Raw genomic sequence first — 19,182 nt, 5'->3', positions numbered from 1 at the left:
GAGAAAATGTGATCATTGTCCTCGAGAATGATGAGGTGCTTGCCTATGGAGAAAATCAAGATGGGTGTCTTGGAACTGGCGTCGAAGGTGAAGTGAAAGTGCTAAAGCGCATTGAGAATTTGTATGACCGAAGAATAGAAGGTATAAATTACACATGCCAAAAATATCTGTGTATTTTTCATTATACTAAACTCTATGATAAAGGGTTTGAAAGTGGTGGCAAAGACGGATTTAAATTCTGCATGTTTGCCATTTCTGCATCTGGTTCCGTATTTTCTTGGGGAGAAAATAACTGTGGACAGCTTGGATTAGGAACAAAAGAATACACCAAAGTGCCCACCAAAATTTCAGGCTCTCTCGAGCAAAAAAAGGTTGTCCAAGTGGCCTCTGGCGGTTTACATACACTAGCTTTGACGTCGGAGGGGAAGGTGAAATGAAAACTCTTGTTATGTGAACCCTTTTATTATATTTCCGGAAAGCAGGTGTATTCTTTCGGTCGAAACGCTAACGGTCAATTAGGTATGGGGATCACAAACGACCATCAATCGCTTCCACAAGAGGTTGGCGGACTGCTGGATGGAACAATTGCAACTTCAGTCGCATGCCAAAATAATTTCTCTTCTTTTGCGCTCCTACATTCAGGGGAGGTATTTATTTCCAAAAACCATATATGATCATGATCACAAATTGCGAGGGCTTAGAAAATAAATATTTGTATTTTTTAGAAATTTTAAAATTATAAATTGATATTTTTAAAACTATGATTAAGGACTAAATCTGAATTAATAATTATTTTAGGGTTTTAATTTACTTTACAAGCAATATACATATTTTAATTGATATATTAATTTAGAACATTCATATTTTAATTCTCTACGGTTCAAGATTTGCGCTTGGGGTTTCAACAAAAATGGCAGGTTGGGCGTAATATCTACAACTAAAAATGAACGTAGTCCCTGCATGGTGACCGGCCTGGAAGGTGTTGGCATTTCCCGAATCGTTTGTGGAGCCGATTTCATTCTCGCTTTATCTGACGACGGAATAATTTACTCATGGGGAGATAACGAGAAAGGCCAGTTGGGAAATGGGACTAGCGATAGTGTCAACACACCAACCATTATTTCAACAGAGATGGGAAGGTAAGACTAAAAGCTGGGATATTATATTGTTTCAGGGCATTTAGTGAATTAATCTTTTCTCATAAAGGGTAAAAGATATTGCTGCCACTCATTACGAGAGCCACCCGTGCGCTGCAATCACTGAAAAGAACCAGGTTTACTTCTGGGGCGATTGCAATGGTATGAATTTAGTCCTACGAAATACATATAAATTGACCTCTTAAAATTAATTGTAGGTCAATTTGTTTTGAAACCAATGCTCACTTCATTCTCGTCGTTGGACGAAGTTTTCGCTGTTGCCTCTCCTCCAGTGACCTACCAACGTTTTCGTATGAAATTTACGGAAGATCAGAGCAAGAGGAAAGGCTCGGTAAATGAGCGTCTGAGAAAAGCGTTTGACAATCCTGTGAGATTTCTATTCATCACGCCCTCCTAGAAAATTTTCTTATCATTTTCTCGTTCCAGGAAATTTCTGACTTTGCGTTCATTGTCGAGGGGAAGAAAATCCACGTGCACAAGAATCTGTTGATATTCGGAAGTGATGTGTTGAAGAATTTGTTCCTCGGCGATTGGAAGGACAGTTGCCAAAAGTATTAAGGACTCTTCTAATTATTTAATGTTATTTTACGCTTTTTGAATTTCTTTCAGGGAGCAGATCGTTGAGGATCACAGCTACGATGCTTTCTACGCGTTCCTAAAGTACTTCTACACCGACGAAGTTGATTTCACGCCTGAGCTTGCTCTTGGTAAAAAATTGATTTAACTTTTTTCTGAAAAAAATTTACATTATTTATTTTGCAGACGTATACGCCGTAGCCCACTTCTATTTGGTAACTGATCTGATGGACGAGTGCGAAAAGATTCTACAATCAGGTATGACTGTGCAAAACGTTGCTGCTGTTTACGAGAAGGCCAATTGGCTTGGGGCTAAGGTCAGATATTTGTTAAAAACTAATATTATGTTTTATTGATATTTATAAATTTTGGATGTATAGGACCTATGTGAGTTCTGCTTTAAATTTTGCAAGGAAAATATGGATGATGTCGTGGACAGTTTTGAGTCTGAAGACTGCAAGAGAGAATTCTTCTTGGAAGTTTTCCGTTGGGTGGCTAATCGAAAGAAAAACTGATGGAATAGTTTTGCTCTTATCAATAATGCTTTATTAAAAATTTCAGTTAAGTTTTAGTCTAGAAAATTTCTAGTTTAATAAACTTTTATTGAGAATAAAATGTAGCTTGGTTCCAAACAAAATATTCATCGCTTATTGTTATCGCGTCTTTAAAATTTCTATTTGACTGTCTGCATGACAAAGTGAATGAAATGTTTGACAGCAGTGCTTCTCGCAATCAGATTGTGCGGCGCGGCCATACTTTCACTCTCCTCCTGATGCTCTGACATATTTAAATAAACTTCAATCTGAGCATTGATCAAGCATTTTTGCCATTAGCCCATCTGACAGGAATGTTTTAGTAAATAAGTCTGGTTATGAAGAAAATAAATTTATTTAAAGCTTGATATAATTTTTGAGGTGTAAAAATAAAAGATTTTAATTTTCAAAAAGTTCAAATCGTGCGAATTTTAAAATCAGTTGTTTACTTACTGTTTTAAATCTTAACCGAAATGTGCTCTATATTATACCGACAAAATAATTTTTCTGTCTCGTAAAAATGTCAAATTCCCTGCATCAAACAGTTTAATTCGTAAGGATCGCGTTGGACTAGGAATCGTTAACCTGAAAATTGCCTTTGTTTTGTTCTTAATACTTGAAAAGCCCATTAAATTTCGCTTAGGTTGGTTTCAAGTTTAAAATTTACCCTAATCACTTTGTTGTTAATTCTGCAAGCTATAGAAAATAAAATAATCCGTCTGATTAAAGATGGAAAAGTCCTGTGCGTAATACAAATAAAGGAAATTAAAATTAAATAACGAATTTACTGCCGGCTTCTGCTTGCGCTTGAGTGCTCACCGCTTTAGAAATTTGAAATTTATTCTCTCCGACAGACAAGAAAATGCGTCTCTGTGTGCGATGCGCGATGCGATTCGCTTTATTTTAGATAAGGCTGTGTCGCGGCGCTGTTAAGCTCACACACTCACTCGCGGCGGCAGCGTAAATTTGTCGATCAAACATACCGCATCATAGCTGCCACAGTCTAATTTAATATGTTATTATCTGCACCTATAATATCAAAAATTGATATTAACCTCTATATTCGCCTAGAACCAGCACTAATAAATTGATTAAAGCATGTGTGTGCTATTTAATTTTCAAAAGGAATTGACCAGTTGCATAAACCCATAGTGTACGAAGTTCGAAGCCGCCAACAGATTGAACAGATGGCGCAACCACAGAAATTTTGTTTTAAGCGGTTTTAAAGGCATTTCCGCTGCGATTTCAGACTGAATCTAGCTATATATTTTGCTATATCTTAAATTAATTTGCTCTTTTTGACGTGCTGATAACCAAAAAAATCATGTTAATTGCAGAATGCACAGTAGCTATATAGATTGAGTCTGAAATCGCAGCGGAAGTGCCTTAAAAGCGAAAGTCTACGGTGGCGCCATCTTCGAACACTTAGGGTTTATGCAACTGGTGAATTTGAAAAAGTTAATGTATTTTATATATTCGCAATAAATCAAATTCATTCAGGTGTAAAAAAGACGCATTTTTTCAATATTTTCCATCTTCCTCAGCTACTATTTTTATTTTAATTAGCGTTAATCTGTCGCTTGCTGTTGATAACAAACGTTAAGAAAAGCACAGCACGGTGTGTGTCGGTCGGTCAGTGTCCTCCTTTCGTCATGCGATACTTTAATGAAAGTCTATTTAACAAAAAAAATGTTCAAATCGTAGGAATATTCTACCGCACGGAAAAATACAAGCCGCAAAGTAAGAGTTGTGTAATTATATTATTTAAATAGTATATTAAAATCCTTATCACACAGCTCACGCATGAAGTTACTTTTAATAATCACACAGGTTTCACAAATTAATCAAAATGGTAATTAATAATCCCAAATAGTGGCCCAAATGTCGTCTCCGCAACTCTTCACGACGGATGGCGGAAAGCGGCAGAAGACATCGGTGTTGTACTTGAGAGTTTCGGTCGCAGGGACAGCGTGGAGATTCGGCGCCGCTCCAGGCAGCGAGACCAGCATCAGGGGAATGTTATATGTGGTTTTTGTCACTGGAAAGGGAACCGGGATCCTTGCGGAAGGGTTCAAAGGGTCGACGTCGCTGCGGCACCACATGAAACCCGAGATAACGTTTGCTGCGTATCCGTGGTCCCAGATAATCGTCAGGTTTGGCGCCACACCTAATTAATAATTACCGGCCATTTTATGATTTTAAATAAATAGACTTACTCCTGAAGTATTTATAAAGATTTACGAAAATTTCCACGGTTTCTGCGTATGGCAGCGATCCCCTTCTTTCCATGCACGCGATAAACGATGATGAACCCACCTTGATTTCAAAGTTTTTTTTTATATATTTGTAATTATTTTTAATTATAACCATTTTAACATTAATCGGGATAACAGAAACGAAAGGTCCGAGACGAGGAGTCAGTTCGAATAAAAAGTTTTGAGCTGTAACGAAAAGAATTATTTTTAAAGATATATACTCTGTTTAAGATTATGTAGAAAGAACGTGTACGCATGCACGAATTTAAGGGTTTCAAAAGGCCCTGGAATTTGAAACAAGGCGAGCTGATCTCTTCAAGCATTGGAACCAAGCTGTTTACCTAATTTTACCTATTAAAATTTAATCATTTTCGGTGACAAAATTTATACTTCAAGCTCGAAATAGTAAGATTTCCAAAATTTAGCCGTTCTTTGGGACTGGAGGAGACACCGCAGAAAGTCAAAAGCGAACATAGCACCGTTCGATTCTTTCAAGGCAAAAGTTTTTTGTAAATTTCTTTTAAAAACCTAAAAAAGTAACCTTGAATATTTTTACACTCGTAGAGTTTATTAATCATATCAGCAGAAACTTGAAAGTGGGCTGAGAAAAATTGTTCCAACACTTTAAAAGAAGACAAAAGTAGGAATTTATCTAATTTTGTAGTATTGGTCGTTCCATATGACATCACGAGGCTACTTCTTTCATCTATAGCCGTCTCTATCATATCCATATCTCTAAAAAAAATACAAGGAATCGTATTTATAGTATATTAACAAAATTTTAAGTTTTGGTTATTACAGAGGAGCTAACATTCTAGAAACCATTTGAAAGTACACGTGCTCGTTTATTTTGGTTGAGCTGTACACCTGCGTTTAAAAATTGTTTCAATAAATGCATTTTAGTTTTTTTTAATTACCAGTCCAAGGTATTCAGCTAAGCATTGGATCATTTTCTGTTTAAAAAAACGTATATAATGTTATTTGACTGAAGTGTTTTAATACAAAAATTATACTTTTGCTCCGTATCCAGCCTGGCTTAAATCGCTTGTGTTCCAGATGTGCTTTGCTTCACCTGGAGAAATTAAATAAAAAATTCTTCCAGGAGTTTAAAAACCGTCTTTGACGATGTTTATGAGCACACCAATCGATTCTTGAGGGTCGAATTAGGTAAAATGGCCGACCGAAAAGTCCAGCGCGACGTATATATAAGAACTATTTTCCCGCCAAAACAATATGAATGTATATAAGAGAACTGCGCATGCGTCAAAGATGGTTTGAGCACTTGCAGAGAGACCGCTTATATGCAAATGGCTTTTTTGTCAGATTCATCCAGATCTGACGCATGTACGCGTTTGTACTGCTTTGGCGGGAAAAAAGCTCGCACGTATAGCGCTGCACTTTCTGGCCGGAAAAAATATCTACTTTACCTAATTCGACCCTGCTCAAGCATCGATTGGTGTGCTCAGAAACTTCGTCAAAGACGGTCTATAATCCATATCCAATCAGTCGGATTTTAATTACTCTCTTTCACATTGAAACTTCTTCTACAAAATGTTGCGTGCATCTGCGATTTGTAGCCGACTCCCGACGGGGCCTGGCTCAAAATTTCAGTTTAAACGCATTTTTCAATACATTTAAAAGTACTTCGCAGAAAAACTGTTTCCTTTCTGAGCAGTCAGCCAAAGCCATACTGGGCAAAATCGGATCGCTGAAGTCTATGTACACGCACGAGTTGATGGCAAAACTAACATTTTCCCCAGCTTTCCAAACAAGGTCTGTTTTTAGGAAGTCCCTGAGGTAGCCTGTGCACCATCGTAGTTTTCCTGGACAAGAGCTAATGTCCCTTGCAGCCGTCCAGAATTGTCCTGAGAACGGCAGCTGAGTCTCTGTGAATTTACCATTTAAACTGTTTAATTTTGTATCAATTTTTCGCGTGTAACTTGAAGGATCGGCCAAGCACATTTGCTTTGCTGGATTTTGTATCGATAAGAGGTCCATTCCGACAGAGCAGCACCGTTTGAAAGCCTCATCCCAAGTTCCCTTGAAATGTGTTCAACGTGTTCCATATACGGATCCGTCAATAAAAAGGGACAAAAAAGCTTACATATGGATTTGGTAGTTTTAGAAAACTGTGATCACAGGCAGACATCCATTTTCCCAAACGTTGGGGTGCTTGGATAATAAAAGGAATAAATTACTTTTGAAAATATTTAGTTTCAAACCCAGATCTCACCGAGCAAAACCGGAAAAGGTCGCAGGAGGAAATTCGAGACCTATATTTGGATCAAATTATTATTTACGCCCTACAAGTAAAAATAAAATTTACATCAATGAAGCAATTAGCGATCTGCTCTCTGCACTCTGGTAGATCACAGTTTACTGGATCCTCATTCTTTATCACCAACAATTTCTTCAAGAAATATTAAAAATGTATCAAAATTTTACCCTGACTGCGAAGGTCTGCACCGGGCCTTGGCATCCGAGCAAGAGTTTCGAGCTGCAAACAGACGTTCTCACCGCCAGACCTGTGCCCCAACTTTTTCTGGTGATTGGGTCACGCACCGAAATGGCCACGCAAGATCCTCCGGTTGAAATTCCATTCACGGTCATGTGAGAAAAAGGCACATTGACCTCAGCGTGAAAGCAATTCTCGAACTGATAGGGGCAGTTAGCTCGCGTCATGGCCGTCCAGTACACGATTCCCTGCATGGCTGAAGACATTTTTATAGAGTACTATTTTAATTTAATTTTGGGGTAATCGAGATACGAGATTTATCTCTGTCAAAGTGCGTCGTCCAATCATTCAAGGCAATGGGCTTGAGTCCCAGACTGCAGCACGTCTTCCAGTTCTCGCTCCAAGAGACCTTATAGGAGAAAAAATAAGTTAAAGTATAAGAGCACTAAAAAATTAATATATCCACCAGTTTTTCTCCCAGAAAATAGAACAATGACTTGTTAAATCTTGATCTTTCCCACTTGCCCGGAATATGGTATTCTAAATATTGAAAAATATATATATAAAAACATCAAGTTGTATGATTTTGAGAATGCTGCAACCGTTTTTGAGATAAGTCTTTCCATCAACCACTTGGAATAAAGATTCCTGTCAAATTCCATATTATTATCTAATTGAAGACAATCTTTGACGAAGTTTCTGAGCACACCAATCAATTCTAGAGGGTCGAAATAGCTATAGTGGATGTTTTTCACGACCATAAAGTGAAGCGCGACGTGTGAACTTTTTTCCCGCCAAAAAAACGTATTATGCGAGAAGTGCGCATGCGTCAGAGCGGGTTTAAGCACTTGCAGAGAGACCGCCTGTACGAATGACTTCTTCGTCATATCCAGCCAGCTATGACGCATGCGCACTTCTCGCAAACACGTTCATATTGTTTTGGCGGGAAAAAAGTTCGCACGTCACGCTGCACATTTTTGGTCGGGAAAAATATGCACTTTTTATCTAATTCGACCCTCAACAATCGATTGGTGGGCTCACAATCAGAAACTTCTAATATAAAAAATAGAATTTACATTTTTCTTGCAGAGATTCGAAGGTGGACAGTTCGGCTTTGAGCAAGACAGCTGTTTATTTATGAGATAATCAATATTTTCATTCATATAATATATAGTTGATGTACCTCGCACAAAAATAGCGCTTCAAAGGAACAGTCCATAGGTGCGAGTTGCTGGGTCGACCTTTTGAGAATCAAACAATAAGGCGGAGAAAATTGACCTAAAGTCAGGGTGTAGTTTAGAAAGGTTTCCACGTTGTTGGAACACCAAGTGACGCTCGAGCAGGAATTCGTGGCTTTGTTCAGCGGATCGCTTTTCGAACACGGCACCGCACTCGTCCACAAAAACTCCATGTCCTCGGCTGGAGAGTGGAAAAATAAAAATAGGAAAGTAAACATATGGTTTACTAGCCTGTGTCCTTGATGTGCACAAGGTCACGATATCTGTAATTGATCCCAAAATACGGATTCTTCATTTCTTCGGCTGTGTCCAGCGCCAAAAGCTCCATTTTTCGAAACAAACAAGATTCGATCGCTTTTTTGTTATTTACCTGTTTAAATATGTAATTTATTAATAATGATAGTCAAATTATTTCGTAACCTTTTCCAGGCTGTCGAAATATATTTTATATCCTCTTTTAGCAAAGATGCCAAGCGCCCGGTCCCGACTATCAAGCATTTCGGTTAAGACCCCTTTTGGTAAAGTGAGGAAATAATTATCAACATTTATTTTATTTTCTAATTTAGTTAAAAGCTTCATAATATCAGGTTACCTCGCTCCCCAATAATAAAATCTATATTCGATGGTTGAATTATTTAACAGTCAAAATTACACTTTAGAATTGGTCACCATCAGGCATAGTAACATCGAGGAAATTCTTATTTGGAATACATAGGAAATTAACCAATATTAATTATCAATAATCAAAATTATCCCACCTTTTTAATTCTATTGTAGTTTCGGCAAAAAGAATGAGGAGATTGGGTGGTTGATGATGAAGGTTTCTTTGTGCTACGAGTTATAGTTTCTGTCAAAGGCGGTTTTTTTGTTGTTGATTTTGTGGAAGTTCTTGAGCACAGATTCTCTAGATTCTTAAATGTAATTTAATATAAATTGAATATTTTGGGTCAAACCTGAGGCAATGAGAAGCACGAAAAGCAATTTTCTGAAGGCTTGAATTTCCATTTCATAAAGCACGGACTGTAGCACCTGCAACCTTCTCTCTACTGAACTGAATGCGTCATGCGGAAAACAACTGGGCTTTTTCCTATGACGTGTGCGACTTTTTAATTTCATTAAGAGCACTTTGGGAAATTGCTTTCCATCAATTTCAGTAAAATACAGACAACTCTTATTTTTCATTTTGTAGCGCAGCCTTGTTTAATGTAATGAGCTTTTACATCTAATAGATTTGTTCATTATGGTAATTATTGTAAAAAGCCATCCAGATCCGTTGCAACTCTTTGGACCGGAGGAGCAACAGCACAAAATCGAATGCGAACGTGGCCTCGCCCTCGCACACCAGAGTCTACTATACATTTAAAACCATAATAACAGCAAAAAGGAGAGAATAATATGTGTGCATATAGGTGAAACGCGAGATATCAGAGAGCTTTCCTGTCCTGAGAGTGCGACTCATTCGTCGTTCGTCGTTGCTCTTGCTCAATGCTCACAATTATATTGACGGAAGACGGAATTTTAATGTTTACTCAGACTCATAACCGGCACCGGCAGTCGTCGCGTTGCTTAGCAATAGCAACCAGCCTGGTTGGGCATATCAACGTTGATATATCAAAGTTGATATGATATTTCAAATATCATATCAATATCAAGCCTGATATTTGATATATCATATCAGGCTGATATTGATATCTAAGTCGGATATCAAGGTTGATATCAGTTTACATTTTTGACCGACAGATGGCATTTTTCATGCCGGTTTTCGCATAAAAGTTTAGGATCAAACTGTACTTTCCATCCCCAAACATGGGCGTAACCGATATTGAAGTTTTCGCAATGCACAAAGGCGCGAAAAATGTCTCAGCTGATCGATCACAGATGATCCATCAGCTGTGGTCAGCTTATAGTAGCTTTTGTGTTGAATGAAAATTACATTGAATTGTTTGTAAACAATGGTCAGCAACGTCAGGTAGGTCAGGTTAAACCCTGACAACAATAAAGGCCACACACGCCAGCTGATCGGTCACAGATGACCTCTGTCAGCTGGCAGTACTACATTTACTTGTTGAATTAAAATGATAATAAATTGTTTGTAAACAATTAATTTTGATTTGAATGGTGAATAATTAAGAACTTATTGTATTAACTAATCCAATCAAAATGAGTACAAATAACGCAAATATTATTGCGAACATTGCTCTCCTGATGGCATAGCCCCAAATTACAAAGTGAAATACTTAAAAAAAAACAGCAGCTACGGTTTAAGGTAATTTCATTCTGATTTCTCTTATTTGTATCTATTAAACTCAATTATTTAATACCAGATGAAGGCTGAAGATCACATATGATATGGAGAAAAACACCCCAATAATTTAATTTGAAGATAAATTGACGCTCTCACATTATCAGCTGATATTGAAAACATCAAACTTAAAAATTAATTTTAAAATGGCACAATTAAATTAAAATATTTTATTAATTATTAATTACCTAATGATAGCTATCAATTAATTAATTAGACACCCATGACCCATGTGGGGGAAGGGAAAGCAGCCAGATGCAAATTTTGGCGCCATATGGTGGGAGCCGACACACCCCTTATCAAACATCTGTTTTAGAGGCGCGCAATATTTAAATTATTTGAATACTCATCCCATGACTGCGGAAAACCGCCATTTTTCAAAAATTTTCTTATTTAACCAATATTTATGAAAAAAATCGGTGAAAAATGCTTAAAAAATCGGTTTTTAAGCCTTTTAAATAGCCTTAACCGGTTTCGGGTCGTCCGGCAGCCATTTTTTGATCATCTGGAAATATCAACGTTGATATATCAAATTCTGATATTTTTCGGTTGATATATCAATTTTTTGATATTTTAAATATCATATCAATATCAGATATTTGATATCGATTTTTGAGCTAGTACCCAACCCTTGAACCAGGCGGAGGCAGGTGGCCCGAGCCTGCCCGAGCCTCAGGCCCCTGCAGCTAAGAACTTCCAGACCCAGACCCAACCGCTGGCGCTGGTGTCGCGTCGGTTGTTTCGATGAGCTCTTGTCTTGTGGCGATTTTTTGTGAGCGTCTAAGTTACGCCCACGAAATACAGCCTCGCCTTCTCTCCGAATACAAAATTATTTCGGCGATGGCTAACAGAACTATAACCGGTTTTAAGGTTTTTATCTTTCACGGTAAGTATTAAAGTTGCATTTAAGGCGATTAACTCAATATTTTTCACTGCGTTTCGTAATTTTTGTTTCAAAATAATCTGGATAATATGTATATATGTATATTTTGAAAGATTGCGTGTTTTTCATACATTTTTTGCTCTTTGTGATTGCTAAATAATACCGGTTATTTAACGTATCGGGTCATTTATGCTAATAGTGCTGCCACCGCCGAGACTAATATGTATATACCATATCGTCGTGGTAGCGGAGAAATTGCGCATGAGTTTTTGGTTCGCCCGGCGAAATTGCGCATTTTGAAAATTGCGCATCTTGAAAAGTGCGCATCTGACATTTTGAACCAAACACATTTTAATGCACATTCTGTTTTCTCCCCCTCCAATACATGCTTGACAAAAATTTCAAACCAATCCGAGCACTAGAACGCTATCTAGTGACGTTTTTTATAATTTGTATCCTCCTAAATATGGTATCTTTCAATACTTCATAAATTTGCTCAGAGTGGTCCTAGAACCAAAATTAAAAAACTGATTTGCTCGTCTCAACAAGGCAAACAACTTTTATGTTGACCCCAAAGTCATAGGTCAAAGGTCAAGGTCATTAAAATTTATATTTTTATTTTAAACTCAAATTTGAAAATGATCGTGTTGAAAATTTTAATTTTCTTTATAGCCATTTTGTAGAGCACAAAAAAATAAGTTAGAAACGTTAAAATTTCAAATGTTTTTAATATAAACTGAAAAATATGAAAACCCCTGTTTTTCGAGGTCGGTAAAAAAGATAATCGACCAAATCTAAACTTCTAATCATCCGGTATTAAAAAACTGCATACCGTTAGACTCGTCTCGACGTCCCCAAGTGCACTAAAGGGGTATGAGACCAACCAACCCCCCAACCCCCTTTTAACCCCCTCAATAACGTGAAATTTAGCATTTTTCGTCTGTTTTAACACCTTAAGCACGACGTTGACGATTAATTGTCTTCTTCAAACCAATTTAGTTACTTAATTCATTTCAAGACGAGTCAAACGGTGCTTATTTATTGTAAATAGGACCACTAAAACCCTAGATTCAGGTGCCACAAAGTTTTTTTTTTATCGAGATGGACGCAATAAAATGCTCGATATAAGCACCAAATCTCAGGTTGTGGTGGTCCTATTTACAAGAAATACGCACCGTTTGACTCGTCTTGAAATGAATTAAATAACTAAATTGGTTTGAAGAAGACAATTACTCGTCTACGCCGTGCTAAGGTGTTGAAAGTTGAAACGTTTTTTTCTTGTGATTTATTGTTATCGACATAATTTTGGTTTTAAATTATTATGAGTGGCAGAAATATTAAAGAAATCTATTCCCAAACATCCAAGGCAAAAGCAGCACCATAATTTTAAAACCAGATTTCATAATATTTGTAGGTAGAATAAAAATTCTTACAAAAACCATGCATATCTTTCGGGCACGTTCGTTAAACAAGGCCGTTTATGGTCGTTATATCGCGCATTGATAAAAAATAATTTAAACCATTTTTTAAAGCTATAAAATAGGCATCTAATTTCATTGATAGCTCTTTTGTACTCCAAAACCTGTGGCGCGGAGACAGTTTTCTCCCTCCCCTGTAAAATTTAATATTTTTCAAATGCGCAATTTCACCGGGTTTACCAAGAACCTATGCGCAATTTCGCCGAGCGAACCAAAAACTCATGCGAAATTTCTCCGCTACCACGACGATATATATTATAGACAATTAGAGATAAGATGAAATCAGCTGGCAGCTGCATCTGCATCAGTAGAGTACCGCTCCGCTTAATTGAGACATCACGGTAAAGATTAACGGGATATTTAAATTTCGGGTCTTATATCACAGTCAAATATGGCATCGAGCTTGTCTCTTGGCTTTTATAACTTGTGCCTAGCTGCAGGTAAAACGTAAAAGTCAGCAGAATACTATCAGCTGTGCGGTGTTGACTGGCATAGCTTTTGCAGTTAAACTCTGGTAAATAGCGACTGAAACTCGCTTTTTCAGCCAAATTATTGGATTCCAAATAGGATGTCAGCGCCTTGCGTGCATTTTTTGCTTTTGGCACAACTTTTTAATTCAATTTTGTTTGATCGCGGATATTAAGATATTTTTTCCATTGAGTAATTTTTTCTGAGACAACACTAAATTTTTAGCGTTGAGGTCGGACTGGGACTGGACGACTGGACTGGGAAAAAGCAGAAGTCACTTAGCGTGTGCGTCAAAATATTTGTCTTGATAATATAATCTTGGATCATGCTTTTATAGATCGCCAATCGCCATGTCTAAATTACTGCAGAAGTGGGCCAATTTTGGCTATCAGAAGCAAGAGATTCGTACTGCAATTGTATTCGGTAATTTAAACGAAAATTATACTAGCGTAATTTTCGTAGTTTCGTCCTTTTTTATTTCTGATATCTTACGTACAACCAATTGGAAAAGAAAAGTAATTTAAACATTTCTTTCTATACTATTATTTTCCTCATTTTTCAGGGATAAACGGACAAAATATCATTTTTGCCCTCGTTAATGATGATGTGCTTGCCTATGGAAAAAATCAAGAAGGATGTCTTGGAACTGGCGTTGAAGATGAAGTGAAGGAGCTCAAGCGCATTGAAAATTTGTGTCAGCGAAGAATCGAAGGTATAATTTTCATGTAAAAAGTGCCTGATATTTTGTCATAACATGCTTAACTCGCTCTCTATGCATGGTACAGGGTTTGAATATGTTACCTACGATGCAGGCAGAGCCGGATTAAAATTCTGCATTTTTGCTATTTCTGCATCTGGTTCCGTATTCTCTTGGGGAGAAAATACCCGCCCAGAAATTTTTCTTCCAAGAATATTCCTGGAATATATCAACTTTTACCGGGAACATTCTGAAAGAATGTTTTTGTAATATGAAAATGTCACGCCTTTATTTCGCCCTGGCACATTCCTGGGAATATTCCGTCAAGAATATTTTGGGAATAATTCTGGAATATTCTTGGTGGGATTTTCAAAAAGCTCATCATGACCCCCAAAGAATATTCCAGGAACATTCTTAAAATATTCTTGGGAATAATCCAAAAGTTTATCCGTGGAATATTTTTATTTTTATTCTTGGGATATCCATTTTATTTATTATTGGAATATTCTTTTAAACTCCTCTAGAATATTATTAATTGGTTATTATTTTTAGTTTAATAACACAATTATCTTGTTACATAATCTCAATTGAGTTTTATTAATTTTCAACACAAAATTACATACGGCCATAGAAAGAGGTAAATAAACTGCATACACAACAATTTGCATTTGGCTACACAGATAAGAAAACTCCCCGCCTGGAAATTCAAATTACAAATTTTTCAGATTATTTCTGGACTATTCTTAGAACATTTTGAACAGATTGACCTTTAATAATATCCTAAAAATAATTCTTCGAACAAACTTTAGAAATGGTATTTTGGAAGATTTTTGCCTTAAGGATAATTTGTATTTGTGTAAATTGAGCTATGAATATTTCAGGAACCTTTCAGATAACAAATTTGATAATCATTCTAAAAATCTTCCAAGTGTTAGAACTTGGAAGAAATTTCAGAATACACCAATTGTATAAGCCTTTTCGGTGCTCAAATCCGCCAACAATTGGTGCCACACTGACACCGGCCACCGTATACTTCAGTTTTAAATTTTATTTTAGGGCACTTCTGCTGAGACTTCAGACCATATATCCTGCTGCTGATGTGCATTCTTCACTCAAAATGCTTTCTTTAAGCGTGTCGATAACCAAAATCGGGTCAGCCAATCGCCATAGAATAGTTAAAACTATTTTCGAAAAAAATCTTATCCAACATTTCTACAGCAAATGGATTAACCAATTTTGGTTTTTAACACAAAGCATATTAAGTGAAAAATGCACAGCAGCAGGATTGAGTTTGGAGTCGCAGCGGAAGTGCCTTAAAATAAAATTTAATACCCAAGTATACGGTGGCACCATTTATTAGCGGCTTCGAGCACAAAGGCGGCTTGATTATGCAACTGGTGAATTGACAATCAATTTCAAATTACACAAAAATAATTTTAAATAGACATAACTTATTTCATACACAGGGATATAATGGCCCCACAATATTAAACTAAAATTGCTGTTCTAATAAAAATTTCATAGAAAACAATTGGTTAAATTTTGAAATACGCAAAAAAAACTTAATCGGTGGGCGTCCACACTGTGAAAGGATAAACCTCAAAATACAATGCAGGATCTAAACTGTCAACTGGAACACATACACTAGCGTCGCACTCACTAAACTTCACATCTTGTGGCTTAAAGTCAATGATGAGGGTGACAGCCTTGTTGTTCACGTTGAGGTCTTCTTTGTGTCTGATACTCTAATGCGGCTGCGGTCTCCCAATTCTTTAGGTTCCTCCTAACGGAACAGGCTGCAGCTTCTTATCGTCATTATTATTAGACTGATCTGGAAAATGTAAAAGTAACGATATAAATATATAGAGTTGATCGTAAATGTACATGTGAAAATGGTCATTTTTTTAATACGGGGAGTGCCATGTGAGCATTTAAATTTATATTGTCTGTATTACATTCTTGAAAAACTAAAATTACAAGTATACAATCATTTTAAAGGAGTCCAAAAAATTCGTAAAATTTTTGTTCCTACTGACCGAGGACTGGTAAGGGCGCACACGGTGTTAGCACGAATGCTAAAACTGGGGTACCAATAACACCTTGAATGGATGACAAGGGCTCAAATTTACATTAATATTTTTAAGATATTTTTATAGCGGATATTTTGTAAAAGAAAATTAAAATAATAATTATTATCTCTGTTATAAAAAATCCTGGCCAAAAGATGAAATGGCGATTAAGGAGGAAAATAAATATACATACCGTATCCTTCGGACCACCACTGCATGCCATTATTCTGCTCTGCTGCAAGATTAACCGAAGCCTCTTCGGTAGAGGTGCAGCCACATCTCCGGTCCTCACACTTTAATATAAGATGGACGTAGAGGAGCAGAAAGTCAAGACCACTTCTGCAAAATACAATACAAAAATCAGAATGAGGAGGAAGATATTTTAAAAACGGAATTAGGTTGGAGATTTAATTTTTAAGTAGGCAAATTTAACTACATACATACATACATATTTTATTATTTTTAAATCTAACGTTTCGTTGAATTATGATAAAAATTCGGGGTTTTCCGGGCTACACATCTCGCCAGTTCTTATAAGAATGCCATACAAAAACTATAGGGCTGGCAAAAACTGTATAAACTAGCGGTGAAAAGTACATTTTACCATGGGTGTTTTTAGATGGATGCATAAATATTTATGTCAATATGCATGCAAACGCATTTTTTTAGAGAATCATTATTTATTTAATAGTGATAAATGCATGCATGCGTTAGCTTATATGGATATAATATAATATGTATGTGTGGAAAAATTACACTTTTCGCCGCTAATTGTAAGTTACATACATACATAATTTTCGCCACCCCTGCTAATTACATAATATGGGATTCTCAAAAGAACTGGTGCTATGTGTGTGTACATAGCCCGGCAGAAACTGTATGTAACTTTAAGTAGTATAATAACCCATAAATAACATAATCCCACTATAAGACATAATATTCATAATATTAAACTTACGGGAGAAAATGTAATTTTAAAAATTAATAGTTTTTATGCCGCGTTTTCTCTTCTTGATAGTTTTTTTTTGTCAGAAGAAGTATGTATGTGAATGTACAATTATACATACATAAATCTAGATACCCCACAAAGGTTGCGAAAATTTATTAAAAAGAATAGCGGATGACGGCCAAAACATGTAATTTTTACACAAAATTCCACAAAATTCATGCATACATACATAAATACACATTTTACACACCTGCGTACGGAAGTTCTTGAAGTCGAGGCCATATCTTCTGCACTGCACACAATATAAACTGACCAAACTGCTCAAATTTATTGACTAAATGACTTAACTAACACTGCCGCGGTTGACGGTTGACGGTTGGGACGCGGCTGACGTAATGCTAATGCGAATTTTCTGGCTTCTGCTGGAGAATATGGAAGCTTCTGGAATTAGGGAGAGGGTCCTGATAGCGAAGCAGGACAGAAGTCTGCTTGGTGCTTGCCTGCCCGCCTACTCCCTCCCCCCTCCTTGTGCTGCCGCTGCTTGCTTGCCCGCCGCTGCTTACGCTGACTATACTCTCCCGCCACCCCCTCGCATTCCATTAGCTTTCTTTTTCCACTTTCCCATTTCCCACGCTCTCTTAAGCGCTTCAATAAAATAATTGAAAATAATACCTAATGTGGAATAATTGACTATCGGAACCAAGTAATTTTATTTATCACTGTGAAAACTTTGTCGCATGAATTTAAAATAATTTTGAATTAACTAATTCTTTGAAATTAGCAAAATGTTAAGAAAATAACTTTATCATATTTAGGGACATAATATATTTCCGCGTAATTTTCTTAAATTTTGACTTTGGAAAAAATAATTTTTGAAAATTTTCTAAGTCCACTTCCACTTTTGGAATATTCTTGGAATAATTTCAAGATTTATTCTTGGGAATGTTCTTGGAATATGCTAGGCACAATTGACAAAAATTTAAAACTTTATCCAATTTGAATTATTCCAAGAATATTCCCAGGGTATTCCAAAAGTTCATTCTTTAAGTATGTTCCAAGAATATTTTTGTGTTATTCTTAGAATACTCTTAGAATAATTTTAATGGTTGATCTTTTCGAATGTGCTAAGAATATTCCGGAATAATCTCGAATAAATTGGGGTGAAATATTTCTGGGCGGGTAAATTTGGACAGCTTGGATTAGGTACCACAGAACCCACCAAAGTTCCCACCAAAATTTCAGGTTGTCTGGAGCAAAAAAAGGTTGTCCAAGTGGCTTGTGGCTATCATCATACACTAGCTTTGACTTCTGAGGGAGAGGTGAAATTATTATTATAAAAGTAATCCATTTTATTCAAATTGCTGTAAATCAGGTTTACGCTTTCGGTCGAAACGATATTGGCCAATTAGGTTTGGGTACCACAGACACGCACTTTCTTCCACAGAGGGTTGGCGGACTGCTGGATGGGAAAATTGTAACCTCAGTGGCATGCCAAAATTATGCTTCCTTAGCGATCCTACATTCAGGAGAGGTATTTATTTTATACACCACCACAATTTCGAGGTCATTTTTATTGGTAGGAAATTTTCAAACAATGTATATTGTATATTAATATCTATTATTAATAAGGTCTAAATCTGCATTAATAATTTGCTTGCATTTTTCAATTATTTGCTAATTTTGCGTTAAAAGATCAAAATTAAAATTTACTCTTGGAGCTGTTATATTATGATTATATCTCTCTTGATTGTTCAAGATTTGCGCTTGGGGTTACAACAAAAATGGCAGGCTGGGATCACCTTCAACTAACAATGAATGTAGTCCCTGCATGGTGATCGGCCTGGAAGGTGTCGTGATTTCCAAAATAGCTTGTGGAACCGATTTCATTCTCGCTTTATCTGACGACGGGAAAATTTACTCTTGGGGAGAAAACAATAAGGGTCAGTTGGGAAATGGGACTACCCAGCTTGTCAAGAAATCAACCATTATTTCAACAGAGATGGGAAGGTAAGACTAAAAGCTGGGATATTATATTGTTTCAGAGCATTTAGTGAATTAATCTTTTCTCATAAAGGGTAAAAGATATTGCTGCCACTCATTACGAGAGCCACCCGTGCGCTGC

The 19,182-nt window shown here is 36.6% G+C and overlaps 1 protein-coding gene across 1 annotated transcript; it reads left to right on the top strand.

The window, feature by feature from the left end:
* The first annotated feature begins 1,492 nt into the window (after nt 1-1,492).
* LOC135937583 (RCC1 and BTB domain-containing protein 1-like) lies at nt 1,493-2,248 on the top strand. Its single transcript, XM_065480741.1, has 5 exons — nt 1,493-1,498; nt 1,584-1,708; nt 1,767-1,864; nt 1,920-2,050; nt 2,114-2,248. The coding sequence occupies exons 1-5, from the start codon at nt 1,493-1,495 to the stop codon at nt 2,246-2,248; spliced, it is 495 nt and encodes a 164-aa protein (XP_065336813.1).
* The last annotated feature ends 16,934 nt before the right edge of the window (nt 2,249-19,182 follow it).

Source organism: Cloeon dipterum, chromosome 2, assembly GCF_949628265.1.
Source record: "Cloeon dipterum chromosome 2, ieCloDipt1.1, whole genome shotgun sequence".
In the NCBI taxonomy this organism is placed as follows: Eukaryota; Metazoa; Arthropoda; class Insecta; order Ephemeroptera; family Baetidae; genus Cloeon; species Cloeon dipterum.
Note: the sequence above shows the minus strand (reverse complement) of the source record. Positions and strands in the feature narration are given on the sequence as shown.

What these genes read in the sequence shown, in the direction of transcription:
- LOC135937583 (XM_065480741.1), top strand. An exon ending in TGGAAGGACAGTTGCCAAAA is followed by an intron (nt 1,709 to 1,766) that starts GTATTAAGGACT and finishes AATTTCTTTCAG; the next exon opens with GGAGCAGATCGTTGAGGATC. An exon ending in CCAATTGGCTTGGGGCTAAG is followed by an intron (nt 2,051 to 2,113) that starts GTCAGATATTTG and finishes TTGGATGTATAG; the next exon opens with GACCTATGTGAGTTCTGCTT.